At 36.8% G+C, this 26,839-nt stretch overlaps 1 protein-coding gene across 1 annotated transcript in view; it reads left to right on the forward strand.

Annotated features, from left to right (window-relative positions):
* The window catches only part of GABBR2 (gamma-aminobutyric acid type B receptor subunit 2), a 448,585-nt gene that overhangs the window by 250,022 nt on the left and 171,724 nt on the right, over positions 1-26,839 (forward strand). The window contains exon 8 of the mRNA XM_042869427.1: positions 14,395-14,455. Coding sequence (XP_042725361.1) covers positions 14,395-14,455 — 61 coding nt within the window. The remainder of the gene's footprint in view (positions 1-14,394; positions 14,456-26,839) is intronic.

The raw sequence follows: 26,839 nt of genomic DNA on the forward strand, positions 1-26,839 counted from the left end.
TTTTTTTTTTTTTTTTTTTTTTTTTTTTTTTTTTTTTTTCCCACTATGTAAAGAAAGGGGCACTCCTAATGTCAAATAGCCTCTTAGTTATTAAATAACAGAAGTATATCCTTCTGACAAATTGTCAAATGTCAGCTTTCATCACGTGATGAGCAGGTGACAAATACACACTTGCCCCTCAATATTTAGTTATGCAAGATGGACATCATTCACACTACATGTTACTGAATGTACTGAATCAAACTGAAGACTTGTACTCCAGAATCTCTCTTCTTTGGATTATGCCCAGTGTGTTGTCAGCTCTACCTCATAGGCAAGATGTTGACTCTCTGAGTACATGGGAAATGGAGCACAGTGAATCTGCCTAAATTTGTTGTAACTGTATGGTGCAGTGCCACAAGAATGACTCATAAGGGCAGCTAATACATATCCATAGTAGATGTGGCCCTAGGCTGGGCTGAAAGGGCTGGGAGAAGGAACTTTTCTGGTAGAGTTTCACCACAGTGCCAGCATCATGAACTCATCAGATATTTTAGTTCATGCCTAGCACTAAGAGTGTTCTTGATTTAACTTGTTGGTAACATGGAGTTGAAAGGCACTCCTAAGATAGAGGACCATTAAAATATCATGCAGTAAGAACTTGGAAATTTCAGTAAGGTACTGGAGAAGTTTCAGGAATGAAAAATGCAAGGGTATGCCCTGAGGCAACTTACACCTTTAGATATACTCATGAAGCATTTAAACCCAGTGTAGGCGTACAAGATTCATGCAGCATCAGTCAAGAGGTTTCTTCTCAGTTTCCCTATCTGTGTGCCAAAATTCAATTCCCACCTTCATTCTTGAAAATAAAGTATCCTACACATTTTGTGCACTTGAGGTATTTTGGACTATAGATAGGTAAATGTCACAGAGTTGATTAGATCAATCTATGTCTGTGACAGGGGCGACAGGCCTCTGCCCTCCCCCCCCGCCCCAGCCCCACAAAAATGGGAAGGAAGGAAGGGAGGAAAAGAGCAGCAGCAACAATCTATGGAGGAAAACTTATTTTACTATAATATTGGAATACAAGATAACACAATATGTACAATTTAATTGAAATTGAGATTAATAAATCAGACAAGATGAGAGAGAGAGAGTTCCCAGGACCGAGTCAAACCTGAAAAGCTTGGAACGGCCAGGAAAGCACCCTCCAGCACCCACTGCAAGGCAGCAAGAGAGCGCCCCCCCCACCCGGAAGGGCCAGATCCCGTGACTGCTGTAATGTACAGGGATAGGTACCTGGGATTGGGGCAGTGACACTTTAATGCCCCGTACACTACATGATGTTTTGATGTGGAATACTGAAACCCAGAAACAAAAAACAAAAACAAAAAAACAGAACAATGACAGTTAAAGCATATATCTTATAAAATATAATATCCCTATTTTGTTGTTGATTCTTTGTTGTTGCTGTTTTGTTGTTTGTTGTTGTTCGTTATCTTTTATGGTGGAAAGATAATTCAGCTATTTTTACCTATCCCTGTGATGTCTTAGAGTATCTAAGTCTGTCTAGTATGCTGACAGAAGAATTACTAGTTCTCTGTGTAAATATCGGCTGAGAAACATAGGGGAAAACACTGTGTAGTTCAATTTGTAATGTAAATCTAAAAATAAGTGTGTGGTCAAAAATAATTGGAACCTAAAAACTGCAGGAAAACTTAAAATGACTAGAAATTCAGATTCAGACACAGTTTCCTGATGGGAATGATGAAAGCAGAAAACCCACCTTACTCAGTTTTATAATTCCAAGGACTTGAATATGAAAACAGCCTCTTACAAAGGCTGAGATGGATATTAAATTCACTTCCGTGCAAATTTACTGACTCTCTTTCTGCCTGTGCTCCTCTTGGAACTAGAACTGACTGCAGTGTGTTGTCAGCAACAGCAGTGCTTTGAAGAACCACGTATATCATTTCGTGTCCAGCAGTTATTTAATTATGTCTGAGTTGAGAAGGGGATTCACTAGACCATGCCTGTTACACTGAAAATCTGAGTTTATTTTCAGAATATATTTTCCTATGTGATTTACCAGTTCACTTTGTATCTGAATTTAATCTACATTATGTGCTGTATTTACCATATTGGCTATGAGAACAAGGTATGAGGTAAAGAAAGCGATGTCTAGCCCATCGCTGTTCCATGTGATTCATTAGACTTTGCACAGTACCTTGAGTTAGAAGAAATTCAGAAGGTGAAAACATTCTGTCAACCCTGCACACAGCAAGGGGGTTGAAACTAGATGATCATTTTGGTCCTTCTCAACCCGCAGGCCATTCTATGATTCTATGATTATACTAATAACTGAATGTTATCCTCATATCTGCAAATTATATAGTGCTATTTATGAGGTGACAACAAAATATTAAGCGTTGCACTGTTTTCATCTCCATTATCATGTCTTTAAGAAATCATGAATTTAAAAAATAATTTATTATTTAAATACACTATTTCTCTGTTAAACTTGTCTGCATTCTATATATGTCTCAATTTTTTAGTATAAGAATGATTTTAAATTCATTTTAGGCAGAGAATGAAAATGAAAAGACAAAGTGTTTCATATTTTTTAAAAACATCCATCGCAGTAGGAAGGTGTTTAAATATCAGTAAGTATTTACTTTAGCCTTCTGAAAATGTGGGAAGAGTGATCCCAAAGTAATAGCATAACTCTAAAGCATTGCTTTATAGTATCTGAAAGAGCTGCACCTTTGAGAGCTCTGATATATGCCAGCTGGAAAGCTGTTATGGTTTGCAGAATCTAATGAGACATAATGCTGATCAGTCACAACTCCCAGGGTGAACTGACCCTCTTCCAAAGTCTCTGAATCTGACTGTTTTTCTGGAGAACATGGAGGATAATTCCTTTCCCCATTGCAGCTGCTGCAGGGCTATGCATTGAATATCTTTAAAGTTTAAAAAATTTGCTAGTTCTGTCTCACTGACTAAGTCTGCAGGCTGTTGGTATAGTCTAAAACAGCCTGAGGGATTAAAATAGACAGTAAAAGGACTTAATTTGATTATATACATATATAAGAATATACATTTAAAATATAACCAACATATAAAAGTATGTTGATTAGACTTTCTTCCTGTCGCTGCAAAACCTGCTCAAGTCTCCCTGTCCAGCCAGCACTGTCAGTGCTCTTTTGTGCAGATTTTGGTCGGAATTTGATGCTTATGAAAGCATCATCTGGAAGGCTGCAGTGCTAAGAGAATGAAACTTGTATCTTATTATCATGAAACGTAGCTGTCTTCGAGTGCTTTCTCATATGGAAAACAATATAGAAAAAAAGAAAAGATTTTTTAAAGAAAGGTAGTCCTAATGGTGCTATGGTACTTTAGTCTAGGCTCTGAAGTTTTGTTTAAAAAAATCATCTTAAACCGCATATATAATTATATGTTCTGACAGTTGTCAAGCAAAGCTAAAACTACAACATTAAAATAAACAGCCGTTAGAAATTTGATGTAGGTTTAAATGGAAAATGGAAACAGAAAACCCGCCTGTTTCAGTGACTGTCACTGAGAACTATATATTAGAAAGTTAATCACAGAATCACAGAATCATAGAATGACTTAGGTTGGAGGAAACCTTAAAGATCATCTAGTTTCAAACTCCTTGCTGTGGTCAGGGCTGCCCCCATCAGCTGAGGCTGCCCAGAGCCCCATTCTACTTGGCCTGGAGTGCCTCCAGGGGTGGGACACTCACAACCTCGCTGGGTAACCTGTTCCAGCACCTCACCACCATCTGAGTAAATAACATTTCTTCCTAACATCTAAAGTAAATCTCTCTTTTAGTTTAAAGCCATTCCCATTTGTCCTGTCCTTCCTGTCTGTTCTTTTCTGCCTGCAGAGGAATTTCCCTGTGTAGTGTGGCCATGAAAGACTGGGAATGAGTCATAGTCTTTTTTCTCCCAGTATCAAGAATCATCCAAAACTTTTAGAGATGTTCATACCTAAAACCAGCTTTGTAAAATTGACTGGTCTGTATGCCTTTCTTTTTTTTTTTTCTTTTCTTTTTTTTTTTTTTTTCTCATTAAGGCAATTTTGAATAGAAGTTGGTCACTTAGAAGGATAGTGGTCAGTAGTCAGCACTTGCTCATGAATAGTGTCTGTGAGCTCTGCTTTGGATGCAAAGACTTCACTAATAATGTAAGCTTTGCTAATAATACAAGGCTTCTCATTAGAAAAAGCGTAGTAAACAAAGCAATGTACTGTGCTCAGCTGATGTGACAAGCTGAGCAGGAAGAAGTATGCAGAGGGTAGGTAGTGACTCCTACGTGCTGTTGGGTTGTTGTCAGAGCGAATGAGATACAGCCTGTGCTGTTGTTCTCTTCACTGGGATTAATGGAGTTTGAAGAAAATGAAAGAAATTACTTCAGAACATCATCGGAAATTACACTGTTTAATAGAAAACATTGCTATTTAGTACGGTGTCCTTAAAGTCTTTATGCTATCTCTGATTCATTCTTTCAAAAACAGAAGAAAAAAACCACAGCATTGGTGATAGAATATAATATGCTGTCATGATGTTAGAAACTGAAATCAGACTGATCAACTTCAAAAGAACAGCTCCAAACATCACCTCTGCAGTACAAATTTGATGCATGCAGAAAGGGATTTGAATTCCTGGTCGCAATGCTACAGAATATTTCCTTTTCCTCTCTCTTGCCACCCTAAAAGACAGATTGTTTACATCAGTGTTTTCACACATATCTCACAGAGATTACATAAAGAGCGAAGGCATTATTTTGCTAGTGCTTCACAGTCCCTTCATGGTTCTGAAAACTGGCTAAATGTCAATAGTCAGCACTCAGTTATACCACCAGATGTGGAAGCATTTGTTACTAACAACTTCAGTGTTAGTTTCTTTCCAAAACATTAAAAACAAAACAAAAAACAAAACAACAACAAAAAAGCTTGTGAAAAAGTTTGTTATATATATATTTTTATTTATTTGTTGTCCTGCTTTTAAACATAGAACAGTTGTGATCATGTTTTGCTAACTGCTAATCATAAACCTATATAAGTGTATAAAAACACACTCCAGTATGAGTGATAAAGAGTAAAGGTACTTGCTTTATTCTTTCTTCCTGTGCACTGGCCAGCGAGTGCAGTACTGTTTGATTTCCTGCATGGTTTTTATGTGAATGTACTCTTTTTCTTCACCCCACCTGATTATGCAAGAGCAGTATTCCCTTAGACTTGCCAGCATGTGTGAAACAGAGTGTTCAGATGTTCACTGCTTCTACTTGCTGTGCTGGAAAAAAAAAATTTATGAATGTGATGTGTCACTTAAACATAGCTGTGTAAAATTCTATGTAGCTTGTAGCAGAAATGCCAAGTCATGTCTTGAAGCAGTGATTGAGCACCTGATGGGAAGGCAGGGCCAACCCAGATGTTTGCAATGCATCTGAGTGACCAGAAGGGGTGGAGCCAGGATCCACCCATTCAAGGACCTCATTTAAGAATTGGCAGGGGGAGGCAAAGGTGTCTTCTTGGAGGTCCTTGCTTATCTGAGGCCTTTTGAAGATAAACAGTTTCTTTTCTTTAGTTCTGTACCTATAGCTGTTGTGTTGAGCTGTTGAGCAAGTCCTCGCTTGCTGTAGCTTAGGACTTTGCTGCTCTGCTGTCATTGCTGTGTTTTCTGCTATGTTACAAACTTAAGCATAGCTGTGTGAAATTGTGTGTGTGTGTCCAAATGTTCGTCTAATGGAACAGCTTAGCCTGGGCTTATAGTAGTCAGCCTTGGCGTGCTGACTACAGCAGACTTTTGTCTAAGAACAGATGATAACAGAAGATCTCCTTAGTGAGTGGAAAGAAACACCATCCAAGTAAGTTCTCTCCATTCTCTGTCTGATTCCTGCACATTCCTGAAAAATAAGATGAGTGACTGCTACGAATGCGGTAAACAGCTAATAAAATACTAGAAAGAACTAGTGGCACACTTCTACACAGTTAAGAGCATCCTCTTAGAAAAAACAGATGTTTTGTTTATGGATAGCCTTTCTCAGGCAGCTAATGAGAAAATGGAAAAAAGGGTTGAAAGACTGGGGATAGGGAAAAAAATCTTAGAGGTAGGAGTGACCAAAGAAACTGGAGCTCGTTCATTTAGAAATGAGCTAAGTGGCAGTATGATTAAATCGTAGTAGGCCTTACAGTACTTCTTGTGTTTTGTTTTTTTTTTACTTTATCCTAAATTCAGAATGCATCACACACACAGTTTTTACATCTGATTGTTTCTTCCCAGAGGAAAGCCTAAGGTTTCAGACCTTAAATTTGAGACTTAAGGTGCTGGTCCTCATTTGTCCTTTTTTTCCAACTTGGTCATTTCTGTCATGATTAAGAATGATACTAGGACATGTAAGGTAGAGCCAATTTTAAGGCAACTTCTTTTTGGAAATGCATGTAATTTAAGATGGCTCGTACTGAAGGAATTATCTAGCCTCTGTTTTACTGCATTATGCCATTCTCTGGCTTCATCACAGATACAAAATATGACCCACAGAATATATATTACATAGAATCACAGAAATGCTTGGGTTGAAAGATCCTCTAGTTCCAGTGCCTCTGGTGTGGGAAGAGTTGCTAACCACTAGATCAGGTTTTCCAGGGCCCCATTTTTTAGTCAACTTAATTATTATTTTTAATTATTATTTTACTCTTCAGAGACTGTTATTTATTCAGTAGGCCTTTACAGAAGCACAACTGGGCAGTGTCATGTGCTACTTGTATCAGATGTTGTTAACAAATTGTTGGTAAATGCAAGGTATCAAAGCTATTTTTTTAAAAAATGAAAATTGCTGGCTCATTTTGCCCAAAACAATTTTGGCTCTGAGGGAAAAAAGTGACACTTCCATACATCTCATGTGTTCTTTTTTTCCAGATGGCCTCTTCTTAGAACTTGTACATCTGTTAATCTTGTACTTTACTCATGTTGAGTCAGTTTTTGTAATCTATTTAAATGGTTGTGAATGTCTCCCAAACTCTGGGATAAAGCTAATTTCCTATTTATGTTCATCTGCAAAAAGATCATGAAAGAAGCTACACAGGAATATATGAGTGAAAAAAAAACGTGTAATCCACACTCTGTGCAAGTTTTAGGAGTTTACCACCTGCTGAGCATGCAAAGGAACAAAATGAACAGTGCTTCTGAGTTTTCTGTTTTCAACCATAATATTAATAACTTCAGTGAGTGCTTCCTAGTTGTAATGTTTTGGGATTTTATGAACTCTTCCTCCTTTCTTCTTTTCTATCACCATCATGATTATCATATTTTTATTTCTGGGTGTTGTCTTCATCTCCTCATTAACAATTGCACATTTAAATTATTCCATTCATTTATCTTCCTTCTTTTCTATCATGTCTCTCCAAAACCCATGCATTCATGTTCAGGAAACTTACTTATTTGCAAATATTTTCTTTTCAAGCATAATTTCTGTTGAGAAGACAAATACTTAAGGCTTAGGAGTAAATGCATTCATTTTTCCTGAAATTTTATGCCTGCACTTTCATAGCTAGAACACAAGTATGTATTTAGATGAGAGTGGTAGTAATGCTTCATTTAGAAAAAGTTAGCCAAGACCAAATTTTTAGCTGTGCTTCATACCTGCTCTTTCAGCTGCACTACTACTGATGCTCTCCAGTGACCAGTGTTCAGTTCCTTGACTCTTTTAGAAACTGTTGAATGAGAGAAAACAGGAAGGAAAAAAAAATCCAGTGGATCGTAAAATATTTCTAATTTTAATATTTAATTCTGAAAATTTTGACAGACACATCTCTCCTGAAAATAGTCTTAAGACTTGAAAAGCTGCAGTCCAGTCCCTGGATCTGCTTTAATTGTATGCTCCAGAAAAAAATTTACCCTCAGCAGACTGAGGATATAAAATCATGGATTCTGGTGTACTGTTGGTTTTAGGGACCATCATAATTTTTTTCACCTCTCACTGTTCCAGAGGTGACAATTACCTCTCTTCCCCACACAGGATGTCAATGTTGTTGCTGTTTGACTTGTACCTTCTCTCTGCCTGTGCTCAAGGACTGTTTGTCTCTGGCTAATTTGGTGACATGAAAGAAAAGAGTTGTGTGCAGGCTGCCCTCAGCAGGAGGATATTTATTTCAGTAGTAAGATTAGACATACACTGCTAAATCTTGATGGGCTATTATTGTCTTAAAAGTCTTTGAAGGCTCAGGGGAGACCTCATTGCAGTCTACAACTTCTTGAAGGGAGGTTGTGATGAGGAGGGGTTTGGCCTCTTCTTCCAGGCAACAAACAGGGCCTGAGGAAATGCCTGCAAGTTGTACCAGGCTTAGATTAGACATAAGGAAAAATTTATTCTCCCTGAGAGTGGTCAGGCACTAGGATGGCCTGCCCAAGGAGGCGGTGGAGTTGCTCTCCTTGGCAGTGTTCAAGAGGTGTCTGGATGAGGAGCTACAAAATATGGTTTAGTAGCTTGTGGTAGCAATGGTAATGGGAGGACAGTTGGACTAGTTGATCTTGTAGGTCCTTTCCGACCTTGTGGTTCTATGATTCTATACTTATATTACTAATGAGGTTATGAATCACGGTGTTTAGCTCTTCAACACCTAGATGTGGAGATGACAAGATCAAGCTTGTTCAATGCATGACCAGGAAGGCAGGGCTAGGGATAAGGAGTGCTGCATGAGTAAATCTGTGTTGGCGTGAGTAGTGGGCTGAGTGGATTGCCAAAATCACCAGAAAACATATGAGACCAATAGCAATTCTTGCTCCTAGCTGCTCCATTGTGCAGGTTCTAGGTCTGGCACTGCAAAAGTCATTCAGAAACAGCATTTCCCTTCTCAACACCAACTTAAAAATCACAAAATACATCTGGCCACAGTAGCTCATTCAGGGGCCTGATGAATGTTATACTTCTAGGAACATGTAGGTCTGTGCAAGCTCTCAAATTTGTTGCCCTGGGATGCTTCACCATCCTGGGCACTTAGCCTTAGTGAGTTTAGTCCAGTAAGGACACTACAGGATCAGAAGAATGCTTTCATTTCAGCAGATGTCACAAAGCTTAAAGGGAGAATTTAATAACAGATCTGCTGATGTGTTCTTTCACAGTAATGTACTGTGTTTATATAAAAATTACAGCTTCAACTGCCTTAGTCATCCTACTGCTATGGAGGTATTTCTGCAGGCGTTTATTTAAATAGTTTACCTTATATCACATATATAACTAAATAATCCTCAAGTGACTGAGTTACTTAATTTCTGGAAAAAGTATTGACATTCAGTTTGGAACTGATGTTAGTATGTAGGCTATGGGCATTTCAAAAGACAACTACTTCTGTGTGTCAAGATGACCTAGATAGAGAGTGGTCCAGATTACTCTCCAATGGAGAAAAAGTGAAGCAGAACCCAGAAAAGGTTTTGGCACACTGAAAAAAGCATGATCTAATGTAATTGTTATGTTGATGTTGGGTTTTTTTGGTTTTTTTTTTTTTTTTTTGTAGGCATGAAATGGAAAATCATGAAATAAATGCTGTTTATTTACTTCTCTGCTTGCCATGCTTCAGGCACTTTGCAGACATAAATCTGAATAAATGGAGGGATGGTTGTAGTATAGACCTGTCCCTGACTGAGTGAGCAGTTACAAATGTTCTGAACTCTTCTGAACTCTTCTTTTGTGGAGTAACGAGGGAAGCTAAAGACATGAATGAGACGTGTTGGCTGTGGATCTCAATGTATGAGGAATGGAAGAATTTCAATACCAGCATGTACCTACATCCACAGCAGAACAGTAAAATTGTCAGTAATAATGTAAAGAAAAGTTGAATAAATACTAGTGCTCCCTAGCTAGAAAGGAACTTAATATGTTCATAATATAGCAAAGATAACTACTTTATATCAACCAAGAAAAAATAAAACACATTTAACAGCTCCTTTCAAGAGTAGACAAATGAATTCCAGTGCTACAATGACAGGGGAAGTCCAATGTGTTTAAAATAAATCTAATGTTGAATAATATTTTATGATTATGAGAGGATTATTGTTGTGCACTTCTTATTTTGACCACAAATAAAGGACTGATGGCTTAAAAAGGCATCAACTCCAGGAAAAAAAAAAAAGAAGATTGTACATTTAGGGATGTCATTTTAGTAATGAGATGAAATGTGGTTATGTTGTATAACGAAGTGTGCATAAGTAGGAAAGAAACCAGTGCTAGGCTTTTAAAAATGAAGCACACAGAAGAAGGCAGTGTGCAGAAGAAACAAGGAAGGTGTTCTTGTATGTGGCAATTGTGAGACTAATGACACTGAAATATTTGGTCTAGTTCTGTTTTTCATCATTTGAAATGCATTTTAAAATACTGACTTTTTGGGAAAAAAAGGTCACATATTAGAAGAAAACTAGCTGGATTCAGTGATGTCACACACAAAAAAAAAAAGTGAAATAAAACAAAGAACTGAAGAAAAAACCACAAACTTGCACAACTTTTAGCAATAATGAAATGTATTTCAAATACTCTGTGCCAGACTGAACTACTTCAATTTCTATTCCACCCTCTGTTCTCATTACTTTTTATCAGAATTCAAGTCTTACATTTCCTATTCCCCGCCTGCCTGCCTGTCTTTCAGGGATAATTGCTGTTGCAGACATGCTTGCCCATAGCTCGGAGCTGGGCAGAGTTGTTGTACAACTAGTGTTTACTCAAGCATCACATTTACAATTTACAAAAGGAAATTACTTCAAAAAAATATTAAAAAAAAAAAAAGAAAAGATTGGAGTAAAATATGTGGTTTGATCTAAGTGAACATAATTAACTTTCTTGTTGATTGAAATGATGGTAAAGGACAGACTGTATTTTGCATCTCTTGAAGTAAAATAATTACATGAGTGGGAAATACTGCTTGAATCTGAGAATCATGCTCCAAAGAAGTCAGTCTACTTTCCTTTTAGAAAGAGCATCTTGAGCATCTCGTCCGTACAACCACTGATATCTTTTCTAATCACCACCTATTGCAATGTCACCAAAATGTGATGGAAGGTGAAGTTTGGCTGGTTGCTCACACTCACTCAGATTTCACAAGTTCTTGTTCTTATGGTGGGTCACACCACAAAATGTGCTGGCACTTGTAGAAAGTATGTGATGAGATAAAAATAAAGTAAGAGGGAATACAAAGATTTGCTTTAGTAAAGCTATAGTTTTAACTGTATCTTAGGAATAGCTGCTGTTCAGACACCCGGTGTTTTAAAGGGGCCTCAAGTATGAAGAAGTTAATTGTCTAGTTAACTCTTACGGCATGTTATCTTGATGGCAAAGAAGTGACCTGATGTGGTCCAGAGAAGAACATCAGCTTATAGCTCACTTTTCATGCCATAAATCAGCCCGTCATTTCTACAAAACAGATTTCTGAAAGACTGGTTGTTTTGTTTCTTTATGGCATTGTATCAGATTAAGAAATATAAAATAAAATGTTTTATTGTTCTATTGATTTACCTTTTTTTGCCTTCAGTTTAACTCTTTAGTTTTAGCCATTATTAAAATATATATATATATATTTTTTTTTTTCAATAGATGCTTCTTTTGGTTTGTTTTTTATTGCTGTTTTAAGTTAACATTTGTAAAAGTGAAATAAATGTACTGGTATTTGTATAATTCCTCAGTATTCTTAAGGAGTACTCCTCTCTGCCACATTGCAGAATTGAGTAGTACAATAGAGACAGTATTTCAGTGTCTTTTGGTGCTACCTAAAGCTCCACTAAAAACCTTGGAGTGCTTTCCCTCTAAGCTCACTGCAATTTTAAAGTCTTGAGGGGTTTAAGCTACTTGAAATGCTGTCGTTTCTTGTCACATTGTTATGAAGCAGTATGTTGCTCAGGAGCCAAGAACCAAGCAGTAGCTATGGTTGTGGTTGCACTTTTGATGCATGGGTAATAAATAGGTGCTGTCATTGTCATGGGTTACACTAGGGATTTCATAGAAGATTCTTGCTGATGTGTTTATTGTTGATTATGTCTCTGAGGACAGGTTTATTTGTTAAATAACAGGTGGAATAAATAGCCAATTTCAATTTTTTTTTTTCTTCTTGTATCTGGATGTTTAACATAAGTCTTGAGTTTATGAACAATAAACAGGACAATGTCAGAACATAAATTTTTATTTAGAAAGTTTTATGCCTTTTAATAACACATTCGACTTTTTAACTTTTTAACATTCAGTAAACTTTAGTGAAGGTGATTGAACATTATTGCAGATAAAGGCAACATCTACATGAATTGTTCCGTGTCTCTGCCATCGCTATCATCCATATATTTATTTTTCAATCATTCAATTTTTATAAAAATATAATTTCTTCTTTGTATTCTATAAATTTTTGAATTTATTAAGAACATTCAGACCTTATCTACCTTGATAGTTTCAAAATGAGTCAATGAGGATCTACATATTTTTCTCTAGTCAGTAGATACAGATGAAATATGGCTCTCCTGTTGAATAATGGCAATGTGGGTGGTATTACAAGAAGCAAGGATGACACAGCAAACCAGTTGCACTAAGAATACAGAAACATCCATGAGCTGGTATATTGTATTGTCAATAATACATGGTAGTCTTAGATAACAGTCATCATGGATGACAGCATTAATTCCTGCTGGTTGCTATCTAGAAAGAGCAGTCCAATAGTGTACAGTTTACAGTATCATAATCTTGTAATGAAAGCATAAGCAGAGATAAAGTAAAAGGCAGGAAAATTTATCAAAAAAATAACTTATCCCCACAGGAAAAAAATTAACTATAGAATCCTCCGTCTCAGGCTTCAGAACCAGAACTTAGTGAGTGTGAGACTGGGTTGACAGTAGATACCTGCAACAAGTGATACTTGCACAACACATTTTACAAGACTTTTCTTTAATATTTTCTACTGTTGCGTATTTAAATCAAGTATTTTGGTTATGTTCAAACATCTCCAGGGACATTAAATACTACTCCAAACTAAGGGAGATCTGGATAAGTCTGCTGAAATGCACACACAAACTGCTTGCTAATATTTTACGTTGCCTCCCTGAGCTGTTTTAATAGTCTCTGGATAAACCTTATTTTTGGCCAAACTTCAGTAGGAGCAGTTCTTGCGCCCTTCTGTGGGTGTTGAGAGAATCTATATCACCGATGTTCATTTGTCTTGCTCTCTTTCTGTCATAGACTGAAATTTTTGGCTTTTAATTCTTAGCACAAGGTAGATTATACTTACTATAGGATGTCTTCCTGAATTTACTGAAAGAGAACAGTGTTCTGTGATTAGCAGAGAACATGGGATGCATGTTCTGCAGAGAGTACCACACATGTAGGTATAGTTCCTTGCAGGGGACTGAACAATCTTTCCACTATTAAAATTCAAATTGAGTTCATATCAGTAAGATGATACAATCACTTTGTATCAGTGTTTTGATCAGATTTTATAACAAGGGTAAAAACCGCTTTTTTTTAACTGCATTCTTCTTTAAACTGAAGATGATTGTGTTTTGAATCCTTAGTGACCAGAAGTAATCTAAAAAGGGACTTGCACGGATAGTAGCCTCTGATGCTTACCATTTGGTTTCTTTTATCCTGATGTCTGCTAAAAAAATAAATTAATGGAGATTATAATAATTATCCAAACTAGGAGTTGAATAAAACTCCAGTCTACAATGACCACACTCAGCACTCCACTGCAAGTTTAAGATATTAAAAATATTTCTGAAACGATTGAAAACTTGCTCTTTCATACTCCATCACAGAATAGCCAAAGTGGGGACAAAAATTTAAAAGATATTTTGTCAGAAAGATGGGGTGAAGGATGGGAGTAATTTGCTAGGCATATGTGAGGAGGCTTCCGCATTGTGTGACCATTGACTATTATTTTGAAGTATATCAACATGTAGCATCATGAAGGGTAGCACGTTATGTTTTAAACACATTACAATTATCAAGACTACTTGGACATGAAACTTGGTATAGTATAAAATGCTTTTAGTATCCACAATCATTGATATAAATAAATTATAGAGCCTTTTGGAGATCCATATGAGGAATGAAATGTAGATCCTTTTTTGAGATGATCCTTGATAACTCTTAGGGTATCCTAGACAAATACAGTCATCAGTTGCTGGCTCCATTTCTGACCTTGAACAGTGAGTGATAACAATAGTCAACTTTGTAAAGCCATTTGAAATTTGTGGATGAAAGCTTTAAGATGTTAATAAATTTCTTCAGTCTGGGTTGAATCTGCTGTTCTCAATATTAAAACCTTCTTGGGTAATTTTAATAGTGAATGGAAAACAATTGCAGTTCTAATTAAACTACATTTTTTTTTAAGATTTATAAAACATTTAAGTCATTTATTTATTTTATTTAGGGTCAAGTTGTTTTCAGGAATGGAGAGAGGATGGGAACCATCAAATTTACGCAGTTCCAAGGTAGGTCACAAACAATTTTATTCTCATTACAATTATGCATGCAGTTTCAGCCTTAATGAATCAATTGCATTTATTGTAGAACAATTTAAATATGTACAATTATTTTAAATGCTGTATTTTGAACCCTCAGTGGTCTGACATATTTCCAAGTATTTTCCTAGAAGAAAATTCACACACATACAGAAACTATTGATCTATAACAGCCAGATGCTGGAAAAACTGTACTGATCAGCTAAGCACCTGGTCATTAATGCAGTTGTTTTTGGAAACTGAATCTGAAGAGGCCTTTCGCTATTAGAGAAGTTTATTTAGAGAGATTTTTGGCTATTAAGCTCTTTCAAGTTCACATTTGTGCTCTCTGAAGGCTTGCTTTTGAAATTCAGCAACTGATTCCCAAAGGTTGTTTCAGAAGGCACTCCCTCAGCAAGTAAAGGACAGAAACCATCAGCCCCATTCCTTGGAGGCAACACTCCCTGCAGTGTGACACGTCAAGCCTGCTGTGTCCACTCAGCCTGAGCTGCTCTGCAGGGAGTGGTCCCAGCTGTAGAGACCCCAAATGCAGACTCTCTTTGCAGAAACCAGCAGTTGTCAAGCTGGGAATAGGAGCTTGCTTTGTCAAGTTTTCAATCAAAATACTGATTTATAGAAGACATGTCATAGTTGCTTATACAGTTTATAGAGTGCAGATAATGTTTTTGTTCCTAGTCTGATCCAGTGATGAAACTGGAGAAGAGTGTATTTGTGTGATCTCGTGAGAGCAGGAGGAAGGAGCTGGCAGATAGCTTTCAGTGCACGAGAAAGAGACGTGCACTTTCTTCAGGAGATCACTTTAAACATAATTCTGCTGACCAAACTGCAAAGGCTCATCCTTTGAATAGAAATTGTCTGCTGTATAGGCATTATTATTAATGAACAGCAATGCACTTGAGGGGATTTGTTACTCATGGTAATTTACAGCAGCAATCTTATGGGTTGCTTTTGTCTTCACATCTATAACTGATGCTATTAACTCGTGTTCCCTGAAGCATTTCTGTCCACTAAATTTTTGCAGGCCTCATCTCATGATAATGTAATCTAGAAATTATTGCTCAACACTAATGATAAATATTTATTGCTTCCTCTTCCGCCTCTTCCTCCCATTATTTCGTAGTAGTAGTGTTTACAGCAACATGAAAGAATCATGAGTAAATATTGCAAGGAGATTTTACAAGAGGTGTTCATTCCTCAGAAGTCTGAAGGAAGCCCTGTGCATCCTGCCTAAGGCAGCTGCACTCTGCTAGTGCACTCGAAAGGGGGGAAGTTTGGCACCTTCCCTCTGTGCATTAATGATGTGATGTGGAATCATGGGAAGGTGAACAAGCACCTTTGGAAGTAACCTGCAGGAGCAATTGAAGTTCTGGATAGCTAATTTTAAACAGATTTTTATTATCATCCTTTCAAATGTGAGTTTTTAGTGTTTCTCAGTCTTGCAAGAACTGCTATTTAACACCAATGGTCTTACAACCAGTTGAAATACTCTTTGGTCAATAAGAACATAGGAGACAGCTGTCCATTTTATACTTCCTTGCTGTTACATAATGGCTGTTTCAGAATTGATTCAGGCCCATACCCTGGATTTTGGTCATCAACCAAATATTTCCCATCAACCTGCAGGAAAAAGCCTGTTTGTTTTCATTATAACCTACACATCCTATGGAGAAGATCAGGGAGATGGACTAGGTTATTTCTCATGCAAGCTATAGTCCAAAGACACATCTGAAGTCTGTCTTTTGTTCTCACTAATTCTGGAAAAGAGAAGACTATACTAAAAAAAGTAAGAAATTCAAGTATAAGGATCAGTAGTTGAAAGTATTCTTTTTATTTTTTTTTAATATAAATTATACTCCATCTGTTAAAAGATTTTTCTCTTCTTCTTTCATGATTACCGTGGCAATGCTATAAAAAATTATTCATTTCCTTAAAAAAAAAAAAATAGTAATCTTAAAACATTGGTTAGAAAGCTTTCCAAAGCATTCATTAACATTTCATAAATCATGGGCTAATGGGGAAGTTCCAAATAGTGGAAATAAGCTAATTAAGTCCAATACTGAGATTGGTAAATGGGCTTTTCCTTTGTAATTATAGCTGTTAGGTGCTATCAGGCTTGAGACAGACAAGTATTTCAGTCATTAACGTTTTTTATGAACTGTAATACAAATCATTGTGTTTTCTAGGAAAAAAAAAGACTGCATCAATGATATATTACAAATTATTTTAATGAAATTCATGGTGATTATGAACATCACATATATTAAGTGCATTAGTAGCTTATTACCTTAACATAGGTGGAAATCATCAGTATTAGTGTTCTGTACCTCTGCAGTCATTTCTTCATCTATAAGAGTTTATAATTTTATGAATGTTTTGAATGAAAGGATGCAAATAGCACCAATAAATCATTGTAGAGAAAGAAGATGGGTAAATAGGTAGTCATATATGAGAAGTAAGATTCCATGGCCAAAAATTTTGTTCCTTATTTGTCTGGTCAGAAGAACAGCTCCCAGTCTATGTTGGACTCAAGGTTTTTACTTTCTGTTTCCTATAGTATCAGACAGACCATGCCTGACAATTCTGACAAGAACTAAAAAGGCAAAATGATACAAAAATGAGAAAAACGGCAGTGAGCAACACACTTTCCACAGATTTAGAGGACAGTGCTCAAACTGAATCTACTTGGATGTTTTACTGGAAAATGAAAGCCTTTCAAGTTGCAAACTGCTAATCAAATTATTGCAAAGGGAAAGTTGTCCAGGACTCCTTATCGCAAAATCTTTGCTGGGAACATTTGTGCTAATGAGATTATTTCACAGAATCACAGAATGGCCTGTGTTGGAAGGGACCTCAAGGATCATGAATCTCCAACTCCTCTCACCATAGGCGGGGCCACCAGCTTCCCCATTTAATGCTAGATCAGGATGCCCAGGGCCCCATCCAACCTGGCCTTGAACACCTCCAGGGACGGGGCATCCACAACCTCTCTGGGCAGCCTGTTCCAGCACCTCACCACTCTCGTAAGAACTTCCCCCTGACATCTAACCTAAATCTTCCCTCTGTCAACTTAAAATCATTTCCCTTTGTCCTGCTGTTATCTACCCTTTGAAAGAGTTGAAGATTTGTGAACATTTTGGATATGGAAAAGCAGACAATGATGCAAGGGAAAACCAGAGCATGATAGCTCAGAGTGTAACTGCAGTATGTATGACATGCTGTAATAAGATTTTGAATCACTGCCTTAATTTTGAAGGTAGTAGCTTTTCCCATATTCACACTAGACATGTCCCATTTTCAGCCTCTGTTAGGTTTGCAAGCAAAGAGATTGTGCCAAGGGTAGTTGGGACCAAACTACTTACTAATGCATAGATTGTGACTGTCACCCAGAAATGTTATATTATACTGCAGAGGGCACAGAGCGCATGTAACTGCATTTTATTCTCCTACCACACTGGCAAATAAAGAGCAGTCTGCCAGTCTAGCTGAAATATCCAAGAAATGTTTGATGTTGGCATCTTTCCAAATGAAGAGGTTTTGTCCACTGATGCTATTAAAGCAATATTCTCATTGTCAAACATGTAGCTGAAGTAGATGGCCAAAATCTTCTGGCTAGTGCAAGCAGAAAGAGGATCCTGGCAACTGTTGCTGTGCACACATTGTGGAAACCTAAAAGACTTTGGTGCTAGAATAGATTGAAAAGGAAAAGTAAAGCTGAATTGTAAACAAGTAGGATTGATATGTGTGTAGATCATACGTATGTAGCTTTCTTCTATTATTTAAAATTCTGTCTGACAGACATGGACTATTTTGGTTCTTGCTTAAATAATAATTCATATAAATAATGTGATTAACTGCCTTTCAATATTTTTACATTTATCAATTCTCTTGTATATTTCCTTCAGAACCATTCTGTGGATTTTCTTTCTGTGAACAATGCTGAAAGTAGACACCAGATATTCAGCAGACACCAAATATTTAATTACAACATTGAAAAATCAGATTTGAAACATCATTTCAAATATCCATAGTCCCTGGTGTCAAATATCCAGAATCCAGGATTCAAATTTTTCTGCCTCAGAAGCATATCACCAAAGTGAAAGTAAAATCTCCTTATGAATACTTTTTTTTCTTTCCAGATTTTAAGTGTACCTTTGAATAATCAGGTATAGACTTTGGGGAAAATTAAATAGAGACAGTATTCCATTTGCTTAACAAAATGTGAATATACTGTGTGTGTATTAAGAATGTGAAATATAAATACTTGCTGATTTCATGTAACAAACAATAAGGGTGTATAATTTTTCTTTTTCCCCTGGGCAGTAAGTATAGCTGGATTCTTCTGGAGTTTATAGCTCTCACTGATGATGCCAGCACATAAACCTTGTTCAGTTGTAGGTGAGAGGTGGTAAAGTTATAGTGTCTGCTGGGATTCTCCCAGTGGAATTTTATAATGAAGAGCTTTTGACCAAAATTTCCTATTGAGACCTAGTTCCAGGGTGGTAGGCAACATTATCATAGTGCTAGGAAAAATGAAGATCACTATGTGAGTTAAACCTATCACACATAAATGACATGATCAAGAAACACTTTGAAAAGGCACAGTGAAAATGGGTTTGTTCACTGTGTAGGTGACCAACAGCAGTTGTGAATTGTATGCTGTAGACATTGAAACTAAACGTAGTACAGAAGCACTATTAATCCAGAAATTCACATAAAGGGATTGAAAAAAATAAATTGCATTTCAGATTTACTAGTCCTCCTTCTTGTGATTTAATCATGGTCCTGCTTTATTCTGTCATTTTATGTGCTAGTTTAATTCCAAGTCATAGCTGGTCATACAGGCACTGTATCGGCCTCCAGTTCTCTGAGATGAAGATTTTGTGTTTTCTGTAAAAACAAAGTTTTCATACATCATTGCTGGAATCTTGTAGAGAATTAATGAAGAATAATTCTGTAAATGTGATAATAGAAAATGAGCGTATGTAATTAATAGATTTAGGAAGAGATAGATTTTTTATTTTTCTATATGTCTGATCTTAAGTAACACTGCAACAGCACATTGTCATTTTCTGACTTGAATGATGTTACTTAAGAACTGGTTGGCTAGTCTCAGCCAAGGGGCTGTGATCAACAGTTCTATTGCCCCCATTCCAAAAGAAGACATGATAAGTTCAAGAAATAGTAGCTTTCAATTTCTTTTCTTCCAGTGGCAATATAGACCCTTTGTCATCACTGTTAGCTGACAGAGTAAGCTTATATTTCAGAATTCCCCCTTGAAGACTCTGGGAGTCAAATAATCACAGATACTTTTAGATTTAGAAAAAAACATCCAAAAAAAAGCCTACTTGGACTCTAATTTCTCCTTGCTCCTTGGGAGGAAGGGGCTAAGTCATATTTATTTTATTCTTGAGTTATTGGCTAAGAAGATGAGACACAAGGGAGAATATGAGTATGAACTGTTGAGGAAAATGCTTTCTTTGTTATCTTTATCTGGAATGCGTGTACATTCTTTTTCTTAAATGATTATGAAGTGAAGGGGATGAATGTGTAAAGATCTGATTTCACCACAGATGATTTAATGTGCAGAGTTTTAAACTACTGCCAGAATCAAAAATGCATCAAATTAATTTCGATGTTGTAAATAAATTGCTCGAGCAAAGGAGTTGGAAACTGTGATTTAGAACAAAATGATACTGTATATGATCCCTGACTACTAACACAAATCTGTCTGTTACCTCTGTCTCTTCAGCATAATCCTCCTCACTTTCTCTAATGCCTTAATATGTAGTGGACATATTCTCTCCTCCTTGAGCTGCTTTCTGCACATCCAGTTCGGGTACTTGTTTGGCCTTGAAGGACCACACTCAATCTTTGCAGGTTAATCTCTTGTGTAGGAATATCTGTATGTAATAAACAATTTCCTTGTATTGTACCAGAGTTGGGTCTTTTCTGGTGTTAGTAGGTAGGCTCAGAAGGCCCCAGTGACATCAGAAGCACTGTCACAGCCTTCCTGTCCATGGCTGGAACACTGGGAATCAGGTTAGGTCTATTAGGAAGGGATAGTTTGAAGGAGAAGGAAAAGTATAATACCCTCAGAAAGTGATCTCCTAGAAGTGATATTACACAACTGTACATGTCCATCTATAATGAGTGGATTGGATAGCTTATCCCTAGAAAGTATGTATTCTTGTATACGATAAAATCATGGTAGATCCTTGCCCCATTTTAAAGTATACTATAGCTCCAAAATTGGTAATGCAGATCCCCTGCTCTTGGCATTTAAAAAGGTTGGGTATTTTGTAAACCTGGTAAGATGAATAGGTACACATTCTGCCTTGAACTGTGTTAGAAGGGAAAGCTGAGAGCACTGATGGAAGCAGATTCCTGAGTGGTTTCTCTTTGTACTCCTTGTCCTGAATATAAGGAAGAACAAAGTGTCTGATGTACATAGGTCAATCAATTTAACCTTTTTTACAAAGATGCTTTAGGAGTCCACTCAGGAAGTGGAGTGAATTGTGAGAATGTGGAATTCAAACAAGTTTTTGAATAAAAAGCAGGTGTTTCTTGCATTTAAAAAGAGAAAATAAGCAGAGGCTTCCCATTTTAAGTAATAGAAACTAAGCTAACTCTGGCAGTTCAAAAGGTCAGCACAGAATGTTTTATAACCTGACTTTGTTAATGTGACATTTGGAGCATGGTTGTGTTGGTGTGATGTGACAGCAGGCAAATGCTGTGTTGCGTTAGTAAATTGTAGAAGTCCGGATAAAAAGGAGAAACTTGTTTACACTTCTAGTCTATGCTTCCCCTCAAAAGGAAGAAACTATGAAAAACCCCCAAAGAAAGAATCAAAAAGGTCAGTAAATACAGAATGAATCACAGAATGGCTAGGGTTGGAAGGGATCTCAAGGATCATGAATCTCCAACCCCCCTGCCACATGCAGGGCAATACATAAGGGTTGCTTTTTTTTTTCAATTCAGAGAAGAGAGCACAATTTTTGAAAAATCATTTGTGGCTTTTCACACCTTTAAAAAGTTAAGTTGGATTTAGGTTTGCAATTGTATACAGAAGCTATAGATCACCAAAAGCTGTTTAACTGCTCATATCTGAGTTTGATAAATTCAGCTGACATTCTAAGCGATAACCTGCAGCCAAACGCTAGATTGTTTTCCTGTGTGTGTTACAGGTTCAATTTTCAGCACTGTGTGCCTATTTTAATCACTGAAAGCTCCCAAGACTATTACAGCTTGGGGCCAGTTGATGATGTACTGTGAGGGCTAAAATTATTGGTGCAGGTAACTTAGACTGTGGGCTGGCTGTGAAATCAGTGGGGTTTATAGAAACGTGTGGTCTAGGAAGTAATCCCAGATTGCAGTTACAAATCTGTACGTGTGCCCTATGGATACAGAGTGCTTTGCTGATGCCTTGGAATAAAGAATCATTGAATCATAAAATCGCAGAATGGCTTAGGGTGGGAGGGCCCTCAAAGCCCACCAGCTCCATTCCTGTCCATGTGCAGGGCTGCCCCTCATGAGCTCAGCTGCCCAGGGCCCCATCCAACCTGGCCTTGAGTGCCTTCAGGGATGCGGCACCACAGCTGCTCCGGGCAACTGTGCCAGTGCCTCACCACTCTCTCAGTAAATATTTTTTTTTCCTAACATCTCACCTGATTTTCTTCTCTTTCAGATTAAAATAATTCCCCTTTGCCCTATCACTATCAGATTGTGCAAAAAATTGGTTCCCCTTCTGCTTGTAAGCTCCCTTCATATACTTGATCAGCAGATTAGAAGAATATTCCATCCCTCCTCTGGGCTTAAATTAGACTTTTGCTCTTGTTTTCCCTTCTTGATTCATATTTTAGTAATATTTGTAACCGGAATATTTTTATTAACTGTCTCAAATCTATCTTAATGTATGAAAGAATCTGACTAAATGTTAGAAATATTCAAGGTAAAATTTGAAGGGGAAAGCCAACTGAGTCACAAGACTTAAATCTCTAAATCAGTTAGATATTTTGAAAATGTCTACAAAAGGGATTTTCCCCCAGTGGAGCTAATCCTACTGCTAGATGTTATGTAAAATGAAACAGCAGCAAAAAAGTGTCTTTCTCAGCTTTGTGTTTGAAGACTGAGCAGTTCTCTGAGCTGTTCTCACCTTTGACATTTGCTGTGGCCATCAAAGGAGATTATCTTAACAGAATAATGGGAATGTTTTGGGTTGTTTTGTTTTGTTTTTTTTTTTTTTTTTTTTTTTTTTTTTTTTTTTTTTTTGCTCTTTTACTCAATTAAAAAAAAAAAGAAAATTAGTCTAGGTGCAATGTGAAGTTCCCCAGGTCTGCCTAGTGAAGTTTTGCGTTGATGTGAGATCTTAAAAAGAAGAAAAAATTATCTTCAGTGGTCTGTCAGGTTCAATTTGTTTGTGGAAATTGACCTGGGGCTCTCTGATTTAGCAAAATCTCGGCTGTTTTGCATGGACAGATAAGAAGGGGAAAAAAAATTCAAGCATATTTTTGCTACCTATAGATGTACCCATATAAAGCAGTTCAAGCTGTGTTCCTGGTAGGAAATCATATTCCACAAGGGGCATGGGCAGAGGTATTGGAAGGATAACTTCAGCTTTTGCAGTTCACATGTGTGCTTCCTTGTGCCAGGAAGCAGATACTTGCAGAAATGTATGTTGCCCCTTTACAGCAGCTTCTGCCACTTATGTGCTCTTGGCATGCATTAAAATTGTTTGTTTGAGCTCCTAAATGTTCAGTGTTTTTCTGAGCTCCAGATTACTGTGGATTGCTGATCCAAAGAATGGAGAGAGCTGGTTTCTTCAGCCCTACCAGTATCTCTTGCTTCTTGCTTTTTACTCACTGATGTGAAGACTAAGAGAACAGGTGTCAAAGTGTCTCAGCAGCATCCTTTATTGCAGCATAATTAATTTCATGACTATCTGTGATTTACACTCATTCAGGCAGTGTTCATTCCAGGTGGCATTTATTCTCATCTTTTGGAATGAATTTAGGGTGGAATATTATAAAATGCTTTATTTAAGACTAGATATGTTCCATTTATTTGCTTTCATCACCTTCAGTTTGCAACCAGTATTAAAAACAAGCAAAAAAGAGAGAATGGGGAGTCAGTGAGAGAAAAGTGACATTTTCATGCCATAAACTAAGCACTTGGAAGTCAACAGTTATGGGATTTAAGGTTAAATCTCACAAAAAAAAAAAAAAAAAAAAAATTTCCCTTCCGTTCTTAAAAGTTTAAGGTAACTAATGCTGAAAATCTCTGGCAGTTTAAAAGTTATAATTAGCCAATGTAATTTCATTCAGGATCCAGATGAGAAGACTGGAATATTTGATGCTGACAGAGACCCGGTTTTAACTAACTTGGTGAAAGATTAGGTCATGAGAGTGGCTTTGAGTCACCTTGTATTAAGGAAGTGAACTTCTGTTCCTGAGCTATACTGCCCAGGATGGAGATAGAAAAGCAGAGCTGATTTGTTACACAGAGCTGAAATGTTACACCAATTCAGTCAACTGGTTTGCTATGTAGCATTCACAAGTAGTTTCCTGACTAATATAAATCCAGGAAGGCTGAATAGAATTAGTGGTCTAGACATGAACACTACACATTTGTCAGAGAGGAAACTCAGAGTATTCTTTCATATTCAATTTTGTTATTATCCTCCCACAGCAGACACCTGTGGGGCTGCAAGAATACCAGGCTTTATAAAGCAGGTTCAATTCTGCCTTTGGTAAAAATTATTGATTTCACACTAACTTTGCAATTGGCTAAATTTGTGTTAGAGTAGCGCTGTACATACACCGTTGTCACAAGTCTGTCACTATTATACATGTGTTTTTCAGTCTCTGTAGAGGGCCAGTAGCAATGATGGTCCCCGAAAAAATTGTAAAACTCCTTCTTGCTCTGATGAGAATGTTTTCCTACGTGTTCCCTTTTGTCAGATGGTACAAGTGTGCTATGAATTACCCATATCTGACATTTGTGGACTACTCAAGAAATTGCCACTGGTTGCCTAAACAAAAAGAAGTGGGTACCCCATAGAGGTCTAAAATTAGAGGAAAAACTCCTGCTTTATATACACGGTAGATTAAATGTTAGCAAAACAATTGTGTAACAATGTGTGGTAGTCAGGAAGTACAAGCAGCTGAAAGGAAAGTTATTCCCCCACACTGGTTGTTTTCAGGGCAAGCTAGCCTTTTATCTACCAAATATGATCTCAAATATGATAATTAATCCTTTTGGGGTGGCCAAGAACAAACAAAGTTGAACAATAGCTGTTTTCTCTTTTCATCTGGAATGATTCTGTAGATTGTGCAGTTGTGTCGAAATCAATAGCTGATCTGCTGGATGGATAAATCCCAATCAACAGATAAACTATAAATGCAGCTACATCACGTGGAATTGGGTCAAACTGCATTGGAAGTGGGTCAAGCCTTTAGGAATCCTACTGTTGATTTTAATGAGTGCACAAGGTTTTAAGACCAGCTTACTGGTTTTAATCAGCACTAGCTTATAGTATGATGAATTACTGCTGTATGTGTAAATACTTTAATTAAGCAGTGCTTTATGAAGACAGTCTAGTTGTACTGTTGTAAACTCTGAGCCTGACCCTGCAAAGTTCTGAGTATGTCCTGAAATACTACATTGATCAGGCATTCAGGACTGACTTCCAGCTCCTCAAATAATCAAACCTACAATCTGACAGACAATGTGAGAGACCTAATTTTGCATGTCTTAAATATTCATCTGAGGCTATTTCTATTTTTAATTTTTAAGATATTGTTTTACAGCCTACTTTGATCTCATTGTATGCAGCCAAAACCCTGAACTATTTTTAGTGGTAACTATCCAATTATAAAAAATATGCTCTTGAGGCATATGAAATACAAATCCTTATTTCCTTGAAGAAATACTAAAATATTCCAAGCATGTCAAAGCCTGCTGCATTGCACACTTCTTGAGATACAAATAAAAAAATATGTATAGAGTTTAGTGTTTGCAGAAGTGGCTGCATAGTACATCCAGTGAATCATAACTCTGTTTCAAATTCATTTTTGTTTTTTCCCAAGCTGTCTGTACTTACCAGGCAAAGAAGATATTCTAAGTTTGGACAAAAAAAAAAAAAAAAATTGTTTTCTTCAATAACTGAATATTATGGAGTCCCCTGAAAAATACTTGAATTGTTTTATCCCTTATGTGGGTTTTAGAATGTAGATCCTCAGGGCCATTTCTCAGACGCTTACCTGATCCTCAACTCACAGCGTGTCTGTATTTACACCTGGAGCTTTTCTGCTATGTGTAAATAACTGAATGATTCATTTACCACAAAGAAAGCACAAAATGATGGTCCAGAAGATGAAGTATTCATCTACGGGTGAAAGGTGTTTTCAGATCTCTCACACACATTGTTCTGGAGGATTGAAATGCTTTTTGCTGTGTCTTGGAGGAGTGATACACTGACATTCAGCTCAGGGCTGAATGGAGATGGCAACAATTCCTCTTAGTTGTCACCAAAAAGTACTGGATAGGTTCTAAGCTGTATTTGCACTGTCAATTATGCCAGTGTTTGTGTCTGACTTTGGTACACAGGTTTTTTGATAAGCCACATCACATTTTTTGGTCAACAAAACTAGAAAAAGAAGTGGAAATTCCTTAACTTGAATTTCAGCAGTCTCTGGCTTTTGGATTGTTCACTACCAGGAGAAGATAAGCAACTAAACTAGTTAAAGTAGTAGGAAATTTCAAGAAATAGCCTAAGACCAAACTTCTCTGTGTAACTGAAGTCATTATTGGCTTCACTCAGTTTCTCTTGTTTGTATGCTGAGATCAGTTGATATAAATTTAACAGACAGCATATATGCTTGGGTTTTTTTGCAATCAATTGTTATTTCATTTTCTGATTTTTTTCTTTTTGCAAACATTTCTTCTAAATATTTGTTCTTTAACTCTTTTCAAGTTATACTTCTATTGATAGTAAACTAGTGTGTAAGAAGGAAGAAATTTTCTAAATATATGTTTGCTTTCACTCACTCTTCTTTTGAAAGATGGTCATCTCAGAAGACTGTCTCATTTCTGATACCTATAAAGTCAAACAGCTTACCCAACAGAGAAAAAAAAAAAAAAAAGATCAATTTTTAAGAACAAAAGTTAAGTCTTTTAGTGAAAAAAAAGTAAATAATAATAATTAAAAAAGGCAAAATTACTCAATTTTTTTTTAAAAGCGTTTAAGATCTTTTTGAAATTTTGTGACAATATGTGGGATCCACTTGTCCAAGTTCAGATATTTACATCTGACCAAGTTATTGTGTCCACTGTAAAGAGGGATACAGATTCTTCCAT

The sequence above is a fragment of the Lagopus leucura genome, unplaced genomic scaffold (assembly GCF_019238085.1).
Source record: "Lagopus leucura isolate 7727_CA_CO unplaced genomic scaffold, USGS_WTPT01 Super-Scaffold_100002, whole genome shotgun sequence".
Taxonomy (NCBI): Eukaryota; Metazoa; Chordata; class Aves; order Galliformes; family Phasianidae; genus Lagopus; species Lagopus leucura.